Source organism: Anomaloglossus baeobatrachus, chromosome 3, assembly GCF_048569485.1.
Source record: "Anomaloglossus baeobatrachus isolate aAnoBae1 chromosome 3, aAnoBae1.hap1, whole genome shotgun sequence".
In the NCBI taxonomy this organism is placed as follows: domain Eukaryota; kingdom Metazoa; phylum Chordata; class Amphibia; order Anura; family Aromobatidae; genus Anomaloglossus; species Anomaloglossus baeobatrachus.
Window position 1 is genome coordinate 20329555 of NC_134355.1, and position 17500 is coordinate 20347054.

Sequence of the window (17500 nt, forward strand, 5' to 3'; positions counted from 1 at the left end):
GCCGTACTGCCCCACCCCAGAAGTAGGCAGGACACATCGAGATAACCTCCACTCTCAAAAAGATCCAGACGGGGGAAGAACCAAAACTCGTTCACTCTGCAAACAACCACAAAGGGAAGACAATAAAGGCACAGGGGGAAATAAAATATAAGGGAGGAAGAAAGGCACACTAAGGGGCACTTCCATTCCACACAAGCAACAGATCACAGGTCACCAAAAGAGGATCGCCAAGGGCACCGGATATTCACAAGGGCAGGAGCAGATGCTATCTTCAGCAATCTCCTAACAAACTCCTCAGCCTAAAATAGGGAGAGACCAAGGGTGTATGGTAATCAGCAACCTGACTCTCAGGAGAGTCACACACTGCTCCAAAAAGGATTACGTTTTGCTGGAAGCAGTGGAAACAACTCAGCCGATGCCCAGCAGAGCTGAGCATCTGAGAGAAACCAGGTTGCCTGTCTGACTCTGCAGTGTCAACATGGTCCGACACCGTTGCTGTAATCTACGAGTGCGGATCCGGACAGCGCATGACACCATCTTCACCCATTGACAATAAGTCTTCATCTGCCTACTGGAAGAATGCTAAATGATCCAGAGAACTGTAGGTTCTGATAGGAGAGGTCGACAACACATTTGTTTCCATAAACTCCACTTTCCCTGCAGTGATGGAACCTGTAGGAAGGAGACGATGGTGCGGTGAAGCTTGGCACCTATCAGTGATACCAGCCATCATTTACCTGCCGGCCAATTATTCCCAACTCTTCACCCAGTACCTCAACTTCTCCATACACCAAGGATGGTTGGATACAAATGGCCACAGGTAAAAAGATTACACTAAATCTCTTAAATAAAAGACACCTCCGAGATAATAAACCGAATGGACCCGAACCCTTGGAGCTCGATGGATTCCAATCCAAGTCTATCTCAAAGAGTTGTTGGTCACCATTGTGATTGTGCCTCTCTGAGAGATCTGATGTTGATAATAAAAAACAGAACTCAAAAAATCATTAGATCTGCAATACCAAACTCAACCTGCACACAGGTGTGGCGCTGTTTCTGCAAAACGTTACCTTGTTTTTCTAATCCCTTTAGAAATTATGATGATGTAGAGGTCTATCAAGTGCATGACTAGGCAAAGGCTGTACACAGTTTACCACAAAAGTGAGTACACCCCCACATTTTTGTAAATCTTTTATTCTATCTTTTCATCGGACAGCACTGCAGATCTGACCCTGTGATACAATGTACGGTGTCAGTGTGCAGCTTGTATACCAGGGTAAATAACTCAACACAGTCATTAATGTCTAAACCACTGGCAACAAAAGTGAGTACACCCCTAAGTGAAAATGGCCAACTTGTGTCCAATTAGCTGTCTTTCCTCCCCAGTGTCATGTGACTTATTAGTGTTACAAGGTCTCAGGTGTGACTGAAGGAGCAGGGGTGTTACATTAGGTGTATTCGCTCAAACACTCTCCCATACTGGTCACTGGAAGCTCAGCATGGCTCCTCTTGGCAAATAATTCTTTGAGGAGCTGAAAAAAAAGAATCATTGCTCTACATAAAGATGGCCGAGGCTACAAAAAGATTGTCACCACCCTGACACTGAGCTGCAGCACAATGGCCAAGACCATACAGTGGTATAACCAGACAGGAGCCACTCAGAACATGCCTCGCTATGGTCGACCACAGAAGCTGAGTGCACGTGCTTAGCATCATATCCAGAGGTCGTCTTTCCAAAAATAGACATATGAAAGCTGTCAGCATTGCTGAAGACAAGCAGACTAACGACATGGATACTGGAACTGTGCTGTGGTCTGATGAGGACAGCCTCGCCATGGTTGACCACAGAAGCTGTGTGCACATGCTCAGCATTATATCGTTGTCTTTTCAGAATAGGCAACCAAGTGATGAGTACAAAGACAAGTGTGTCCTGCCTACAGTCAGACATGGTGGTGGAGGGTCATGGTTTGGGTCTGCATGAGTGCTGCCAGCGGCGGGAGCTACAATTCATTGAGGGAACCATGAATGCCAACAATATCCTGTGACATAGTGAAGCAGAGCAGGATCCACTCCCTTCATATTCCAACATAAAGAACCCAAACAGCTTCAGGACCACCACCACCTTGCTAAACAAACTGAGGGTAAAGGTGCTGGACCGGCCGAGCCTCTCCAGACCTAAACCCTATGGAGCATGTGTGGGGCCTCATCAATCAGAAGGTCGAGGAGTGCAAGGTCTCTAACATCCACCAGATCTGTCATGAAGAATGGAAGAGGATCCAGCAGCTCCTGTGACCTCCATGCCCAAGGTAAGGAAATACACAAATTAAGTGCATGTCCTTCTGTCCTGAATGTCTTAGATCAGTGTTCCCAAACTCCAGTCCTCATGGCCCCCAACAAGTCATGTTTTCATGATTTCCTTACTATTGAACAAGTGATGGAATCATTATCAAGGCATCACCTGTGCTATATTAAGGAAATTCTGAAAACATGACCTGTTGGGGGTCGTGAGGACTGGAGTTTGGGAACCACTGTCCTAAATTGTCCAAGTCTTTAAAATTTATGGAGGAAATGGTAACAAAATTATGATTTCCTTCTTCAGGTCAGTTAGGTTGACTATAGTTAGCACCACGAATCGATGGGAACATGACATTGGTAAATGGGATTACACCCAACCTTTACCTTTGGGTTGACTTTACCCAACACTTAAACCAGTAACTCAACTGCTCAATGTACCAAGGATGGCCGGATACAATTACCCACAGCAGCACCCTGCATAGTAAAAGTTAAAAACATTCCAGTATAACGTTCAAATCAAAAACACCCTCAGAAAATGAGACAATCCAAATCAAGTCTTCCTCGTGAAGGTCGAGGTTGATGGGGCAATCACAACCACAACTTGTAGGACCAGGTCCAAGAACCTTCCAACCAACGAAGCTCAATCCAATGTAGTCACCCACGCCGAGTTATTCTTACACCTCCTGCCCTGAAGACATACATAATAATCGAGAAAGAAGTGTAGGTGTCAACAAGATGGGAGTCCGGAAAAAAACATTTTTGTCGACATAAACTCAACTTTCCCAGCCGAGAAGGAGTTTGTCAATCAGGACGTATTTCCTACCTCTCGTTGAGTTCTCGGAATAATCTTCCATCGGACCAGCCATGATTTTGTGCCTCGATAACTCCTCCGCGTTGGCGACTCTCCATGTGTTGTTATTTTGAGATGGAGAATGTTCCAGATCACAGCGGGACTCGAAATTACAGTTGAAATCTAAGACATAAAAATGTAAAAAATGAATAAATAAGACACATCTGCCGGGCGCCCAGGTGCAGAGGGAAGGAACACAGGAAACGTTCCGTAAGTATCTCATTGAAGTCTCCTCCTCTAATATTCAGTCCTCGCTGTTTTCATCTAGAGGTTATTAATTTCAATATTCAACAAATCTGTAAAATTAATTTTTCAATAAGAGACACTCATCATGTTGTCTTCAAATTCTCTGTCATCCAATATTGTTGGGACTCGGCGAGTCTAAGTTATTCCATTTTACAGGAAAGCAAAAAAAAAAAAACATGAAAAAAAAGTTTTCGAAACAAAGAGACCAATTCTCTAATGATTACTCGATTATTCTTGACCTGACGCCAATCATGATCACCCATGACACGGCTCTGGCATAGGGAAATACAAGGAATAACAATGAAATTACATGAAATGTGCTTGTTGTTGGTCTCTGATTTATGACCTGACTAAGGGACGATGGAAGGAAAAATGGCTGTCAATTTCTATGATCATTCAGCCACTGTCGGAGATGGAATCGGGTTTACTATATCAATAATTCAGAAATAAAGCTACTATAATACTGCCCCTATGTACAAGAATATAACTACTATAATACTGCTCCCTATGTACAAGAATATAACTACTATAATACTACCCCCTATGTACAAGAATATAACTACTATAATACTGCCCCCTATGTACAAGAATATAACTACTATAATACTGCTCCCTATGTACAAGAATATAACTACTATAATACTGCTCCTATGTACAAGAATATAACTACTATAATACTGCTCCCTATGTACAAGAATATAACTACTATAATACTGCTCCTATGTACAAGAATATAACTACTATAATACTGCCCCCTATGTACAAGAATATAACTACTATAATACTGCTCCTATGTACAAGAATATAACTACTATAATACTGCCCCTATGTACAAGAATATAACTACTATAATACTGCCCTCTATGTACAGGAATATACCTACTATAATACTGCCCCTATGTACAAGAATATAATACTGGCTCATATGTACAAGAATATAACTACTATAATACTGCCCCTATGTACAAGAATATAACTACTATAATACTGCCTCATATGTACAAGAATATAACTACTAGAATACTGCCCCTATGTACAAGAATATAAATACTGTAATACTGCCCCTATGTACAAGAATATAACTACTATAATACTACCCCTATGTACAAGAATATAACTACTATAATACTGCTCCTATGTACAAGAATATAACTACTATAATACTGCCCCCCTATGTACAGGAATATAACTACTATAATACTGCTCCTATGTACAAGAATACAACTACTATAATACTGCCTCCTATGTACAAGAATATATCTACTATAATACTGCCCCTATGTACAAGAATATAACTACTATAATACTGCTCCTATGTACAAGAATATAACTACTATAATACTGCTCCTATGTACAAGAATATAACAACTATAATACTGCCCCCTATGTACAAGAATATAACTACTATAATACTGCCCCTATGTACAAGAATATAACTACTATAATACTGCCCCTATGTGCAAGAATATAACTACTATAATACTGCCCCTATGTACAAGAATATAACTACTATAATACTGCTCCTATGTACAAGAATATAACTACTATAATACTGCTCCTATGTACAACAATATAACTACTATAATACTTCCCCTATGTACAAGAATATAACTACTATAATACTGCCCCTACGTACAAGAATATAACTACTATAATACTGCCCCTAGTTACAAGACTATAACTACTATAAACACTGCCCCTATGTATAAGAATATAACTACTATAATACTGCCCCTATGTACAAGAATATAACTACTATAATACTGCTCCTTTGTACAAGAATATAACAACTATAATACTGCCCCTATGTACAATAATATAACTACTATAATACTGCCCCTATGTACAAGAATATAACTACTATAATACTGCCCCCTATGTACAAGAATATAACTACTATAATACTGCCCCTATGTACAAGAATATAACTACTATAATACTGCCCCTATGTACAAGAATATAACTACTATGATACTGCCCCTATGTACAAGAATATAACTACTATAATACTGCTCCTATGTACAAGAATATAACTACTATAATACTGCCCCTATGTACAAGAATATAAGTACTATAATACTGCTCCTATGTACAAGAATATAACTACTATAATACTGCCCCTATGTACAAGAATATAACTACTATAATACTGCCCCCTATGTACAAGAATATAACTACTATAATACTGCTCCTATGTACAAGAATATAACTACTATAATACTGCTCCTATATACAAGAATATAACTACTATAATACTTCCCCTATGTACAAGAATATAACTACTATAATACTGCCCCTATGTACAAGAATATAACTACTATAATACTGCCCCTAGTTACAAGACTATAACTACTATAAACACTGCCCCTATGTATAAGAATATATCTACTATAATACTGCCCCTATGTGCAAGAATATAACTACTATAATACTGCTCCTATGTACAAGAATATAACTACTATAATACTGCCCCTATATACAAACAAGAATATAACTACTATAATACAGCCCCTATGTACAAGAATATAACTACTATAATACTGCTCCTATGTACAAGAATATAACAACTATAATACTGCCCCTATGTACAAGAATATAACTACTATAATACTGCCCCTATGTACAAGAATATAACTACTATAATACTGCCCCTATGTGCAAGAATATAACTACTATAATACTGCCCCTATGTACAAGAATATAACTACTATAATACTGCCCCTATATACAAACAAGAATATAACTACTATAATACAGCCCCTATGTACAAGAATATAACTACTATAATACTGCCCCTATATACAAGAATATAACTACTATAATACTGCCCCCTATGTACAAGAATATAACTACTATAATACTGCCCCTATGTACAAGAATATAACTACTATAATACTGCCCCTATGTACAAGAATATAACTACTATAATACTGCCCCTATGTACAAGAATATAACTACTATAATACTGCCCCCTATGTACAAGACTATAAATACTATAATACTGCCTTCTATGTACAAGAATATAACTACTATAATACTGCTCCTATGTACAAGAATATAACTGCTATAATACTGCCCCTATTTACAACAATATAACTGCTATAATACTGCTCACTTTATGTTGCTTTCTATAAGAATATAATATGGAGCAGATGCTGATTTGCTTTTTGTTTTCCTTCATGGTCACTCTTTATCTCTCGGGTGAGGATTTATATCAGGATGAATATTATTTTTTCTGCTGAACTCAAAACAAGGAAATAGAATTTGGTAAAGACAAAGCAATAATCCATTTAGTGTAATATCATTTACTATTATGGGATGTTGTGGATGGGGTTGCGGCCCCTTTGTCAGAAGGTCGCGGCGTCTTCTTGTGTGACGCGCGGTGCCATGTATCAGCCTTCATTACCGCTCATTGTGCTCCGTTATGGCCTCCGCATCTATCTACAATCACTGGTGCCTGAAATCATGTCCGGCCCCCGACACACACAAAAAATCCGTCTCAGGGGCTGATTAATGATTCATATCTGTCTTGTGCTATTAAGCCAATAGAGTTTAAGTTTTAATTATACTGACAATCTAATGAATTTAGGAATAATTGCTGGGAGAGCGCGCGGCGTTATCCATTACCCGGTAATGGCTGTTTGGAGAGGACTTTGTATTAGGAAGTTGCTTTACAGTCAACACAGATTTCCAAAAAGTTATTGGAGAAATTCTCAAACTAAATTCAATTTCCAGACTTCTCTAATTTCTCTTATAAAATCACCCAGCAGAGGGCAGTAAAGAGCCGAGGGCAATGGATTCCTGGAGGAAGAGCATAACATGTATGGGAAACTTTTGTAGTGAATTTTTATATTTGTCATTTTGCAATATTTTAGTGACAAATTAGTTTTATGTTGGATCTAAAGTTATTTCTAACATAGGGTCAATGTAAAGTAAAGGAGCCTGAAAAATATGCATCTCCATTGGCTTCCATGAGGAATGGGGGTATGCATGGGGTCATTGGCTCTGTAGCAAAAGAAGAAATTGGGCTCTCCTTCCCTTCCAATAAAAAAAATGATTTAGCGGAGAAGGCAGGGAATGGTACATATGCGTAGTCACAGAAGGACGTACCTACCAACTTTAAAGAGAACCAGTCACCAGGATTTTCCTATATAACCTGCAGCCAGTGCTATACTGGCACTATCAGGCTGATTCTATACATACAGTGCTATACTGGCACTATCAGGCTGATTCTATACATACAGTGCTATACTGGCACTATCAGGCTGATTCTATACATACAGTGCTTTACTGGCACTATCAGGCTGATTCTATACATACAGTGCTATACTGGCACTATCAGGCTGATTCTATACATACAGTGCTATACTGGCACTATCAGGCTGATTCTATACATACAGTGCTATACTGGCACTATCAGGCTGATTCTATACATACAGTGCTATACTGGCGCTATCAGGCTGATTCTATACATACAGTGCTATACTGGCACTATCAGGCTGATCCTATACATACAGTGCTATACTGGCACTATCAGGCTGAGTCCATACATACAGGGCTATACTGGCGCTATCAGGCTGAGTCTATACATACAGTGCTATACTGGCGCTATCAGGCTGATTCTATACATACAGTGCTATACTGGCACTATCAGGCTGATTCCATACATACAGTGCTATACTGGCGCTATCAGGCTGATCCTATACATACAGTGCTATACTGGCACTATCAGGCTGAGTCCATACATACAGTGCTATACTGACACTATCAGGCTGAGTCTATACATACAGTGCTATACTGGCACTATCAGGCTGATTCTATACATACAGTGCTATACTGGCACTATCAGGCTGATCCTATACATACAGTGCTATACTGGCACTATCAGGCTGAGTCCATACATACAGTGCTATACTGACACTATCAGGCTGAGTCTATACATACAGTGCTATACTGGCACTATCAGGCTGATTCTATACATACAGTGCTATACTGACACTATCAGGCTGAGTCTATACATACAGTGCTATACTGGTACTATCAGGCTGATTCTATACATACAGTGCTATACTGGCACTATCAGGCTGATTCTATACATACAGTGCTATACTGGCACTATCAGGCTGATTCTATACATACAGTGTTATACTGGCGCTATCAGGCTGATTCTATACATACAGTGCTATACTGGCACTATCAGGCTGATTCTATACATACAGTGCTATACTGGCACTATCAGGCTGATTCTATACATACAGTGCTATACTGGCGCTATCAGGCTGATTCTATACATACAGTGCTATACTGGCACTATCAGGCTGATTCTATACATACAGTGCTATACTGGCACTATCAGGCTGATTCTATACATACAGTGTTATACTGGCGCTATCAGGCTGATTCTATACATACAGTGCTATACTGGCACTATCAGGCTGATTCTATACATACAGTGCTATACTGGCACTATCAGGCTGATTCTATACATACAGTGCTATACTGGCGCTATCAGGCTGATTCTATACATACAGTGCTATACTGGCACTATCAGGCTGATTCTATACATACAGTGCTATACTGGCACTATCAGGCTGATTCTATACATACAGTGCTATACTGGCACTATCAGGCTGAGTCTATACATACAGTGCTATACTGGCACTATCAGGCTGATTCTATACATACAGTGCTATACTGGCGCTATCAGGCTGATTCTATACATGCAGTGCTATACTGGCACTATCAGGCTGATTCTATACATACAGGGCTATACTGGCACTATCAGGCTGATTCTATACATACAGTGCTATACTGGCGCTATCAGGCTGAGTCTATACATACAGTGCTATACAGTGCTATACTGGCGCTATCAGGCTGAGTCTATACATACAGTGCTATACTGGCGCTATCAGGCTGATTCTATACATACAGTGCTATACTGGCACTATCAGGCTGATTCTATACATACAGTGCTATACTGGCGCTATCAGGCTGATTCTATACATACCTGTAGTGGTCAGCACTGATGTTTCGGTTTTGAAACCCAAGAAAGTAAAGTTTATAAAATCGGCAGCTTGTTGAGTGACAGCAGCTGAGGATCAGATAATATCTGGAGAGGGTATGCAGAGTTATCCTATCCCCCTGTTAGAATTAGCATAAGTATTATACAAAAAGGTCTCTTGTAGGACCTGTGTGAGGTCATACCCATGTGACCAGAAGGGGTGGAGCCTCAGCCAACAGAAACATGTTGAATCCTGGTGTTAGCTTTGTTAGCTGCGGCCCCGCCCCTTCTGGTCACATGGGTATGACCTCACACAGGTCCTGCAAGAGAAACAGTGAATGGTTTCTATAATACTTATGCTAATTCTAACCAGGGAAGGGGATAACTCTGAATACCCCCAGATATTATCTGATCCTCAGCTGCTGTCACTCAAGAAGCTGCCAATTTTATAAACTTTACTTTCTTGGATTTCAAAACCTTTACATCCAAAGGGAGAGTGTGAGAGAGAAAGAGTGGGAGAGTGGGAGAGAGGGAGAGTGGGAAAGAGTGGTAGAGAGAGGGAGAGTGACAGAGAGAGAGGGAGAGTGGGATAGAGAAAGAGTGGGAGAGAGACACAGAGAGAAAGAGACAGAAGGAGAGTGGGTAAGAGGGAGAGTGGGGGAAAGGGAGAGCAGGAGAGAGAGAGAGAGTGGAGGGAGAGACAGAGGGAGATAGGGAGTGTGAAGGAGAGGGAGAGTGAAGGACAGGTAGAGTGGTGGAGAGGGAGAGTGGGAGAGGAGAGTGGGAGAAAAGGAGAGTGGGAGAGAAGGGGAGAGGGGGAGAGGGAGAGAAGGGGAGAGGGGGAGTGGGAAAGAGACAGAGGGAGAGTGGGAGAGAGACAGAAAGAAAGAGTTTGAGAGAAGAAGAGTGGTAGAGCGAGAGAGTGGGAGAGAGTGGTAGAGCGTGGGAGAGTGGGAGAGTTACAGAGAGAGAGGGGGAGTGGGATAGAGGAAGAGAGGTAAAGAGAGAGAGTGGGAGAGAGGGAGAGTGGGGGAGAAGGAAAGTGAGTGAGAAAGAGAGTGGGTGAGAGGGAGAGTGGGGGAAAGGGAGGGAGGGATAGAGGGAGAGTGTGGGAGAGGGAGTGTGGGGGAGAAGGAGAGAGGGAGGGAGTGGTAGAGGCAGAGTTGGGGAGAGGGGTAGTGGCAAGGAGACAGAGGGAGAGAGGGGGAGTGGTAGAGGGGGAGAGGAGAGTAGGAGAAGAGAGAGGGAGAGAGAGATGGAGGGAGAATGGGAGAAAGACTCAGTTACCATCCTGGGCATCGCCGGGTGCTACGGTACAACTAGTAATATATAGTAATAAGTCCTTGTCCTGAGCTTCAGACCATCCTTTTTGAAATCAGGACTTTACCATAGTGAAAGGAAATCCCTAGTTGGTTATTGACTTGGCTTTTTTGTCCCAATGTCCCCCTATAATGTGCTGCATTTTGCTTACTGCCCCCTCCGTTGCTGTAATTCTCTGCCGGTGACATGATGTTGACGACGGGGAACATCATGAATGCAAATCTCCCACCATCACCCAAATGAAGGCGCTGAGACCCGAGCTGTAATGTGGGATGTTATGATTTGCCGTATTTCCCGGGATTCTCTCCACCTTTCCGGAGTCTCGCGGGGACGCTGAGCCGTCATCCTTCATAGACTCGCTGGCGCTTTCGGAATTCGTTTTTTTACAGTTTTAATTCATTATTTTTAATACTGTACATTTCTTTCTTTAGAATTTCCATTGCATAAAACTGTCCTTACTAATAGGGGGGACATTCTGCATAAAACATTAAGATTGGGATCAGACCGCTCTGCCTAATTACTAATGCTGAGGCTATAAGTCACATACATCCCCAAAAACCATAACAGGCGCCCTATAAACTCCTTATATAAGGTGCAGGAGTATATGGCCGGTAAGTAGAAAATGTCAACATAGATTCTGAAGGCTCCTTATAATAAAGATCAATGATCTTTGCCGTTGTCACACTAGGTACGGGGAAGTACCAAGCGAGTGGCGAAAGGTACGGGAAGGGGACCCCTGCATCTAGGGAAGCGGATGTCCTTGGGGTCCTTCACCACCCTACATAGATTCCGCACCTATGCGCCAAGCCAGATACCTAACCGTAGGTGACTAGTGCTGGACCCTAAATAGGGAACGGGTGGGATGAGTTCTTCGTCAACCCCACTAAACGAAAACACAAGGAGGACACACATGGTGAAACTGCATGAACTACTTATCTACAGATGAGTCCCAGGAGACCAGAAAACAAGGGCACAATTAATTTGATATCCAAAACGTGCTTCATTTAATACAAGAAGTGCATTAAAAATCGGGGAGAGACCCGGGTGCAGGCCCCCAGAGGACGACGGCCGTTTCGCTCCTCCTAGTGCTTCCACGGGTCCCGTGCCTGGCTATCTTCCTGACCAGACCTAATCTGATTTCCCCCCTCCCACCAGGGAAGGACGGGGCAGGAGTGAGATGGAAACACACATTAAGATAGACAAGTGAAAACCAAAACTCTGACACACTGCAAACACAGAGGAACAAACAATGAGAGATTTAGAAGAAAAGCAAGAGCAGGAAGGTAGCAACAACAAGACAACAAGGGTTAACACCACAACTGCACACAGCAACAAGTCAGTCAGGATCACAACGCCTCACCAGACCAACTAAGATAAACTATTGCTGGCATAGATGGAAGGATCCAGACAGCATAAATAGGAGGTGAGTGTGGCACCCCAGTGGCCCTGGGAGCCACAGTGGAGTTGTTCTCATCAATGAGAGCAATGCTATGCTTGGAAACAGTGGGGACATCTCTGCCAGGCATACTAACATGCAACACCACTTCCTTCTCCAGACCAGTAGGGGGAGCTCATAACCTGTGTTGAAGGGAGCCTCTCTGGACATACTGACTTGGAGGAGGGATTAGGGAGTAACAGGAAGTGAGACCTCAGAACAGAAGTACAAAGCAAAGAGAACGGTCGCTGTCTGAGAGCTGCTGCCCAGCTCTCCAGGACCGAGCACATAGAGCAGGACACCGGCGTCCCAGGCTACTGGGTGCTAACGGTCCAGTAGTAACGCCGGAGGGCAGAAGAGTTCACCTCTGGCCCACCTAAAATCCGGAGGCGAAGTGGCAAGAAAGAGCCCGGGGTCTCTGCTACAGAGTGGGCCCCAGTACCTGTCAGACGGAAGACTTAACACGCTGTGCAGCTTCAGGCCACAGCGACCTACAATGGCGCATAGAAGGAGGCTTATACCCACCGGGCAGAGAGAAACCTCCGCTGCTGCTTCCAGGCTGACCAGGACTACACCGAGTACCAGTAAAATGCAATAGGAGATTCCAACCTGTGTCGTCCAGTGCTTGCTGTCGCCCTCAGCCCTGCACCCGCAACCTATTACTCCATTCTACCATCAGCATATCCCTGGGGCTTAGCCTCACCTGCGGGAAGCAAGACCACTCTAGCTGCAGTGACAACTGCCCCAGAGGACAGCGACAGCAGCGGCGGCTAATACGTGGCCGCGTACCACAGGTGGCGTCACGATCATCTAAAGACTTTCCTTCCTACGACCCTCCACCCTCCTTTCTGTATGCCTAGGGGTCACGAAACCGGGTCAGTCCACCCCATGATAACGCAGAGGATCTGCACTACCAGCACGACGATGAGACGGGTTAACCCCCTCGACCCCAGGGTGCTACATGAGCAGATATGATTCGCTCCCCCATAGCATGTGATCAATTGAGACTAACAAGCAGACCATCAGGGATGAACTCTTGCCAGGCTGCCTGTGGACTACCACTGTGTTGGTCGATGCCCGAGTCTGCCTGCGCTGATGACAGACATCAGAGAAGATATTGGGCGGAGTGTCAGAATCAATAATCTGATCAGATCCTGATGACACTATTGTAACGCCCCGGCAGCGGTCGAACCGCTTGGATCCGGATGTCACTGCTAGTGGCTCGAGGGTCTCCGGACCCGGGGGCTAAGGGGTCACACCCGAATAAAGAAGGGGGGAATTTACAGGGGAGATATAGTTAGTGACGCCTCCCGTGGTGTACGGTAATTGGGAGTACCGCCGCTGCCGTTGGGCGTACCCGGGGTGATGGAGTGGGGCAGCATGATGACGTTACCCTCCTTTAGTAGGGAAAAGCCCCCGGACCCCATATGGTGGAATGGGGTGTAGGCGGGAAGCGCAGGCTCGCTGGTTGCAGGGGTTAATCAGGTACTCACTCGGCAATAAACCAGGCGCTGACAACGTGGTAAACCTGGGTGCCGCTGCACTCTTGGGGGAGCTCGTCCGGGTCCCGTCCCCTGCAGCACTGCCTGGTGGTCCGTGACCTGCCTCCTGGCACAGTATTTTTAGAGTGTCCTTTGTGGCCCATCAGCTTGGAGCTTTCCAGGCCCCTCTCCCCACTGTGGCTAAGTAGAAGAGCTTGCTCTCAGGGGCTCACGCTTGGGATTTCAGTGGGCTGCTTGCTTGGAAAGCCCTATCCCACTCGTTGTGCTAGTGCCCCTGATCTCTGAGCTTTGTGGGAACAGTCCATAGAGGCCCTGTCCTCCGCAGGTTAATTGCCGGGTTACTTGAAGCTTCTCCCAGACCAAGGGTCCGTGTACCCCGTCGTGCCTTCGGTCCCGGACCGGTGATTAGGTTCAGGCTGCTGACCGTCCTCCAAGACACGTCCCAGGCACCTAGCCTCAATCGCCTCAAAGCGATACAACTCCCAGCTTCCTCTGAGCTCCTCACTGTTCGAGGGCTCCCACTCAACTGACTTGACACCTTCCACCTCCCTGCCTGACCCCTAGGTGGGCGGCCCTATTCCAGCTTAAGCAGCCCACTGGTGTGCCTGACAGGGTATGGTGCAAGGTGCACCTAGGATTTGTGAATGCTGGTGGAGGCAGTACCGCAGGTTGGGTTCCCAGAACCATGGGGGGGTTGAGCCCCGCACGGGAGGAGTAAGATTGTGCAGAACCCTGTGACGACCTGACTAGTCCAGGACGTCACACTATGAAAGTTTGCAAAAGTCTACGTGTGGCAGGGACTCAGTTTTTCTTGCTTTTTTATACCAGGGGGGGTCAAACTAACAATGTGTAGTAGGACAGGCAGAAACCTTAACAGGCTGCACTGCTAAGTATAGGAGGATTGTTTCTGCTTCTTCTTCTTTACAGGCATATGTACTGGTACATAGAGATGCAGCCTCATACTAGGGATTCATAGCAAATCGCAACTTCTGTAAAGTCTAAAAATGCCCTGAAAAGATCCTCTGAGGTCTCCGGAAGACTTTATTTACTCTCGTGGCCCCTGCACGTACCAGGCGGACCCCTGTGGCCAGGTGAGTGGTCTCTGCTGCTCGTGCGGCCGTTCCTGCAGCACGGGGGAGCGCGGAGCAGCATTTTGTGATTCTGTTTAGTTGCTTCGTACAAATGTATTCATCACGCCTGGAACTCATTGCCTCCGAGCCAAGCAAAATTAAATCTGCCATTTTATGGCGAATTTTGATAACGCTCTCTCCGCAGAAGACATAATGTTTGATTTAAAAACTCGGGGATGGAGGGAGAGTTTCTCGGTCATTACGAGCCGAGGCTTGATTATTATGGGAATGTGCGGGGTGTGGGGGATGGGCGCATTAGCCCCAGAACATGTCACATTTATGTCTTTATTTCCACAATATCATTTCGGAGTGGAGTGCGGGTTTATTATCAGAGCAATGTTCTCTCCATATTTACTCACCTACTTCGGATTTGGATGTCATATAACTCCCGCTCCAGTCCTACAACAAGAAAACTAGCGGAAATCTGTCCTGCCTGCGCTTTACGGCAGTGAAGTACAGCACTTAAAGGGATGTGAGCTAAAATGATAATGACTTGCACTCTGAAAACCTTATTATATTGTTATTTATCTCCTGGTTACATATTAAAGGGGTTGTCTCATTTTCAATCCTGATTATTGACAGACCAGGTTTCACGAGTACATCTAATGTGATCTCAGGGGGGATCTGGGACCAGAAGGTCACAACTGTTGTGAATGTTGTCTGTGTGGGTGCTGTTCTGAAGCTCCCTCTGGTGGCCAGGAATGGTAGTGGAGCTGAATCTGAGCCTGTGACTCAGACAGGTGTCGGCGTTAATTGGCTATTGGTGAAGTCCTATTGCAGACAAGTCTGGTCTATATAGGAGAGCACTTTGTGCCCTGCGGGCGCTGGTTATAATTGTATTTTTTTCAGTCTCTGTTCCTGGCCTGGAGCTTTGTCCTTCCATGTATCCCTGAACAAGACTTCTACAGATAAGTTTTCAGTTCTTGCCTTGCCTCATGGTTTACACCTTAGGGTATTGTTTTGCTTTGTATCTGTTTTCTTGCTGGTGAAGTTTTGTTTCTCTTGTGTTGTGAGCATGGGGGTTTCCCCTGTGCTAGTTCTCCTGCATGAAAAGGGATTTTATCCATGTCTAATTTGATTATTTGCTCTTCTGTATTTTTGTGTTCTTTTTTGATATTTTGTTCTCACATTATTTACAGGAGTACCTGATATAGTGGGGGTGAGGTTGTATGACCTCCAGGGCCATTTTTACAATCAGGAGTTTGGTATTTTTCTATAGGGATTTTGCACTGACGACAATCATTTAATTTCCTTTACTTTGTATCTAGTTAGTTGGGCTTCGCCTTTCCTAAATCTATTTTTCCTATCTGAGTATTGTGTTTTCCTATATCACTGTAATCTTTATATGTGGGGGGCTACCTATCCCTTTGGGGACTTTTCTGAGGCAAGGTAGATTTCCTCATTTCTCTCTGTGAGGCGTAGCTAGTTTCTCAGGCTGTGACGTGGCATCTAGGTTTTTAGTCAGGGGATTGCGGTCAGCCCAGGTTCCAACTACTTCTGTTTCTTGGTGTTTTTTTCACCTATGCGAGTTTTTTGTAATCCTCCACAGTTACTGGATCATAACACACAGTGCATTGTTGATTGCAGATCCACTTTAGTGTTCACTTGTCGATTACCCTGAGTTGGAGAATATTTAATTCCATCCAGTGCTGTAGGGGTTAAGGCTCATTTCTATCCTGCAGTAATCTAACAGGTAGGTGTAACCTCAGCTGCAGCCTCTCCCTTCTGCTATAAATACCCTCCCCTCACTCTTCTCTATGTCGGCTATAGCTCATACCTATGCGGTCCACTTTGAAGGAGCCAGTCTCTGGAGAAGCTGAGGTGTTGCTTCTGTTGCAGCTGAGAAGTTCCTCCTGGAGAATCCATGCAGTGTTATTTGTTCTGTCTTTCCCCATCTATTTGTCTTACCTTCCTCATGTTGTCTTATTATAGTGACGTCTCGCTGCCCTTCACTAGTCAGGGTGAGTTCAGGGCCACCGAAGGCCTAGGAATATGATGGAGCACGGGGGAAGGACCCATCTAGGGACGTTAGAGCGTGCAGGAGGTGACCCTGCTCCCCTCTCCCTAGCACCAGGACCTTCCGTTGTATTACTACCCTGGTGTTCCCTCTGTGTTGCACCGCTCGCCGGGAGGTACTCTCATACCTGGCGTGACACCTGCAGTCACATCGTGACACCGGCCAGTGTCAGAGTTGTGCCACTCACTTGAACTATGCACTCGGCCATGCTATAATAAAGAGACAATGAAGAGGACATGATCCAGTGATCCAGCAACCCGGTCAGCTTCAGAGCAGCACTTACAAGCTCTATAGTAAAGAGCTTGTAAGTGCTGTTTATTGCTTAGGAGAGTGGCCAAGATAGACTGCAGAGGTGGCTGGTAACCTAGGCAGCAAGCAATAAATCCTTCCATTCTTAGGAAGAGAGGATTTTTAACCCCTTCATGGCATACGACATGGGTTTTGCCCATTGCTGTTAACCTGTTAGACGCTGTTGTCAATTTATTACAAAGGTTAGGGGGCTCGTCATTCTTTGTGGCCTTGGTCCCCCCACAAGCACAGGGTTCCGATACTTTTGCACGCCAGACACGGATCTATGAAGCCTCTTCTCATTGCAGCGCACCTATGACTCCCATAGGAGATGGTGCGTTTTGCTATATTCTGTAATATTGTAGTTTTGCAGCATATAGTACAAGCAATCAGAAGATTGCAGGTCCAAATCCGCT

The 17500-nt window shown here is 44.3% G+C and overlaps 1 protein-coding gene across 2 annotated transcripts in view; it reads right to left on the bottom strand.

The window, feature by feature from the left end:
- Window positions 1–17500, bottom strand: part of ALK (ALK receptor tyrosine kinase) — a 946570-nt gene that overhangs the window by 680774 nt on the left and 248296 nt on the right. For both annotated transcript variants that reach the window (XM_075339043.1, XM_075339042.1), the window contains exon 3: window positions 3119–3268. In XM_075339043.1, the coding sequence (XP_075195158.1) occupies window positions 3119–3268 (150 nt within the window). The remainder of the gene's footprint in view (window positions 1–3118; window positions 3269–17500) is intronic.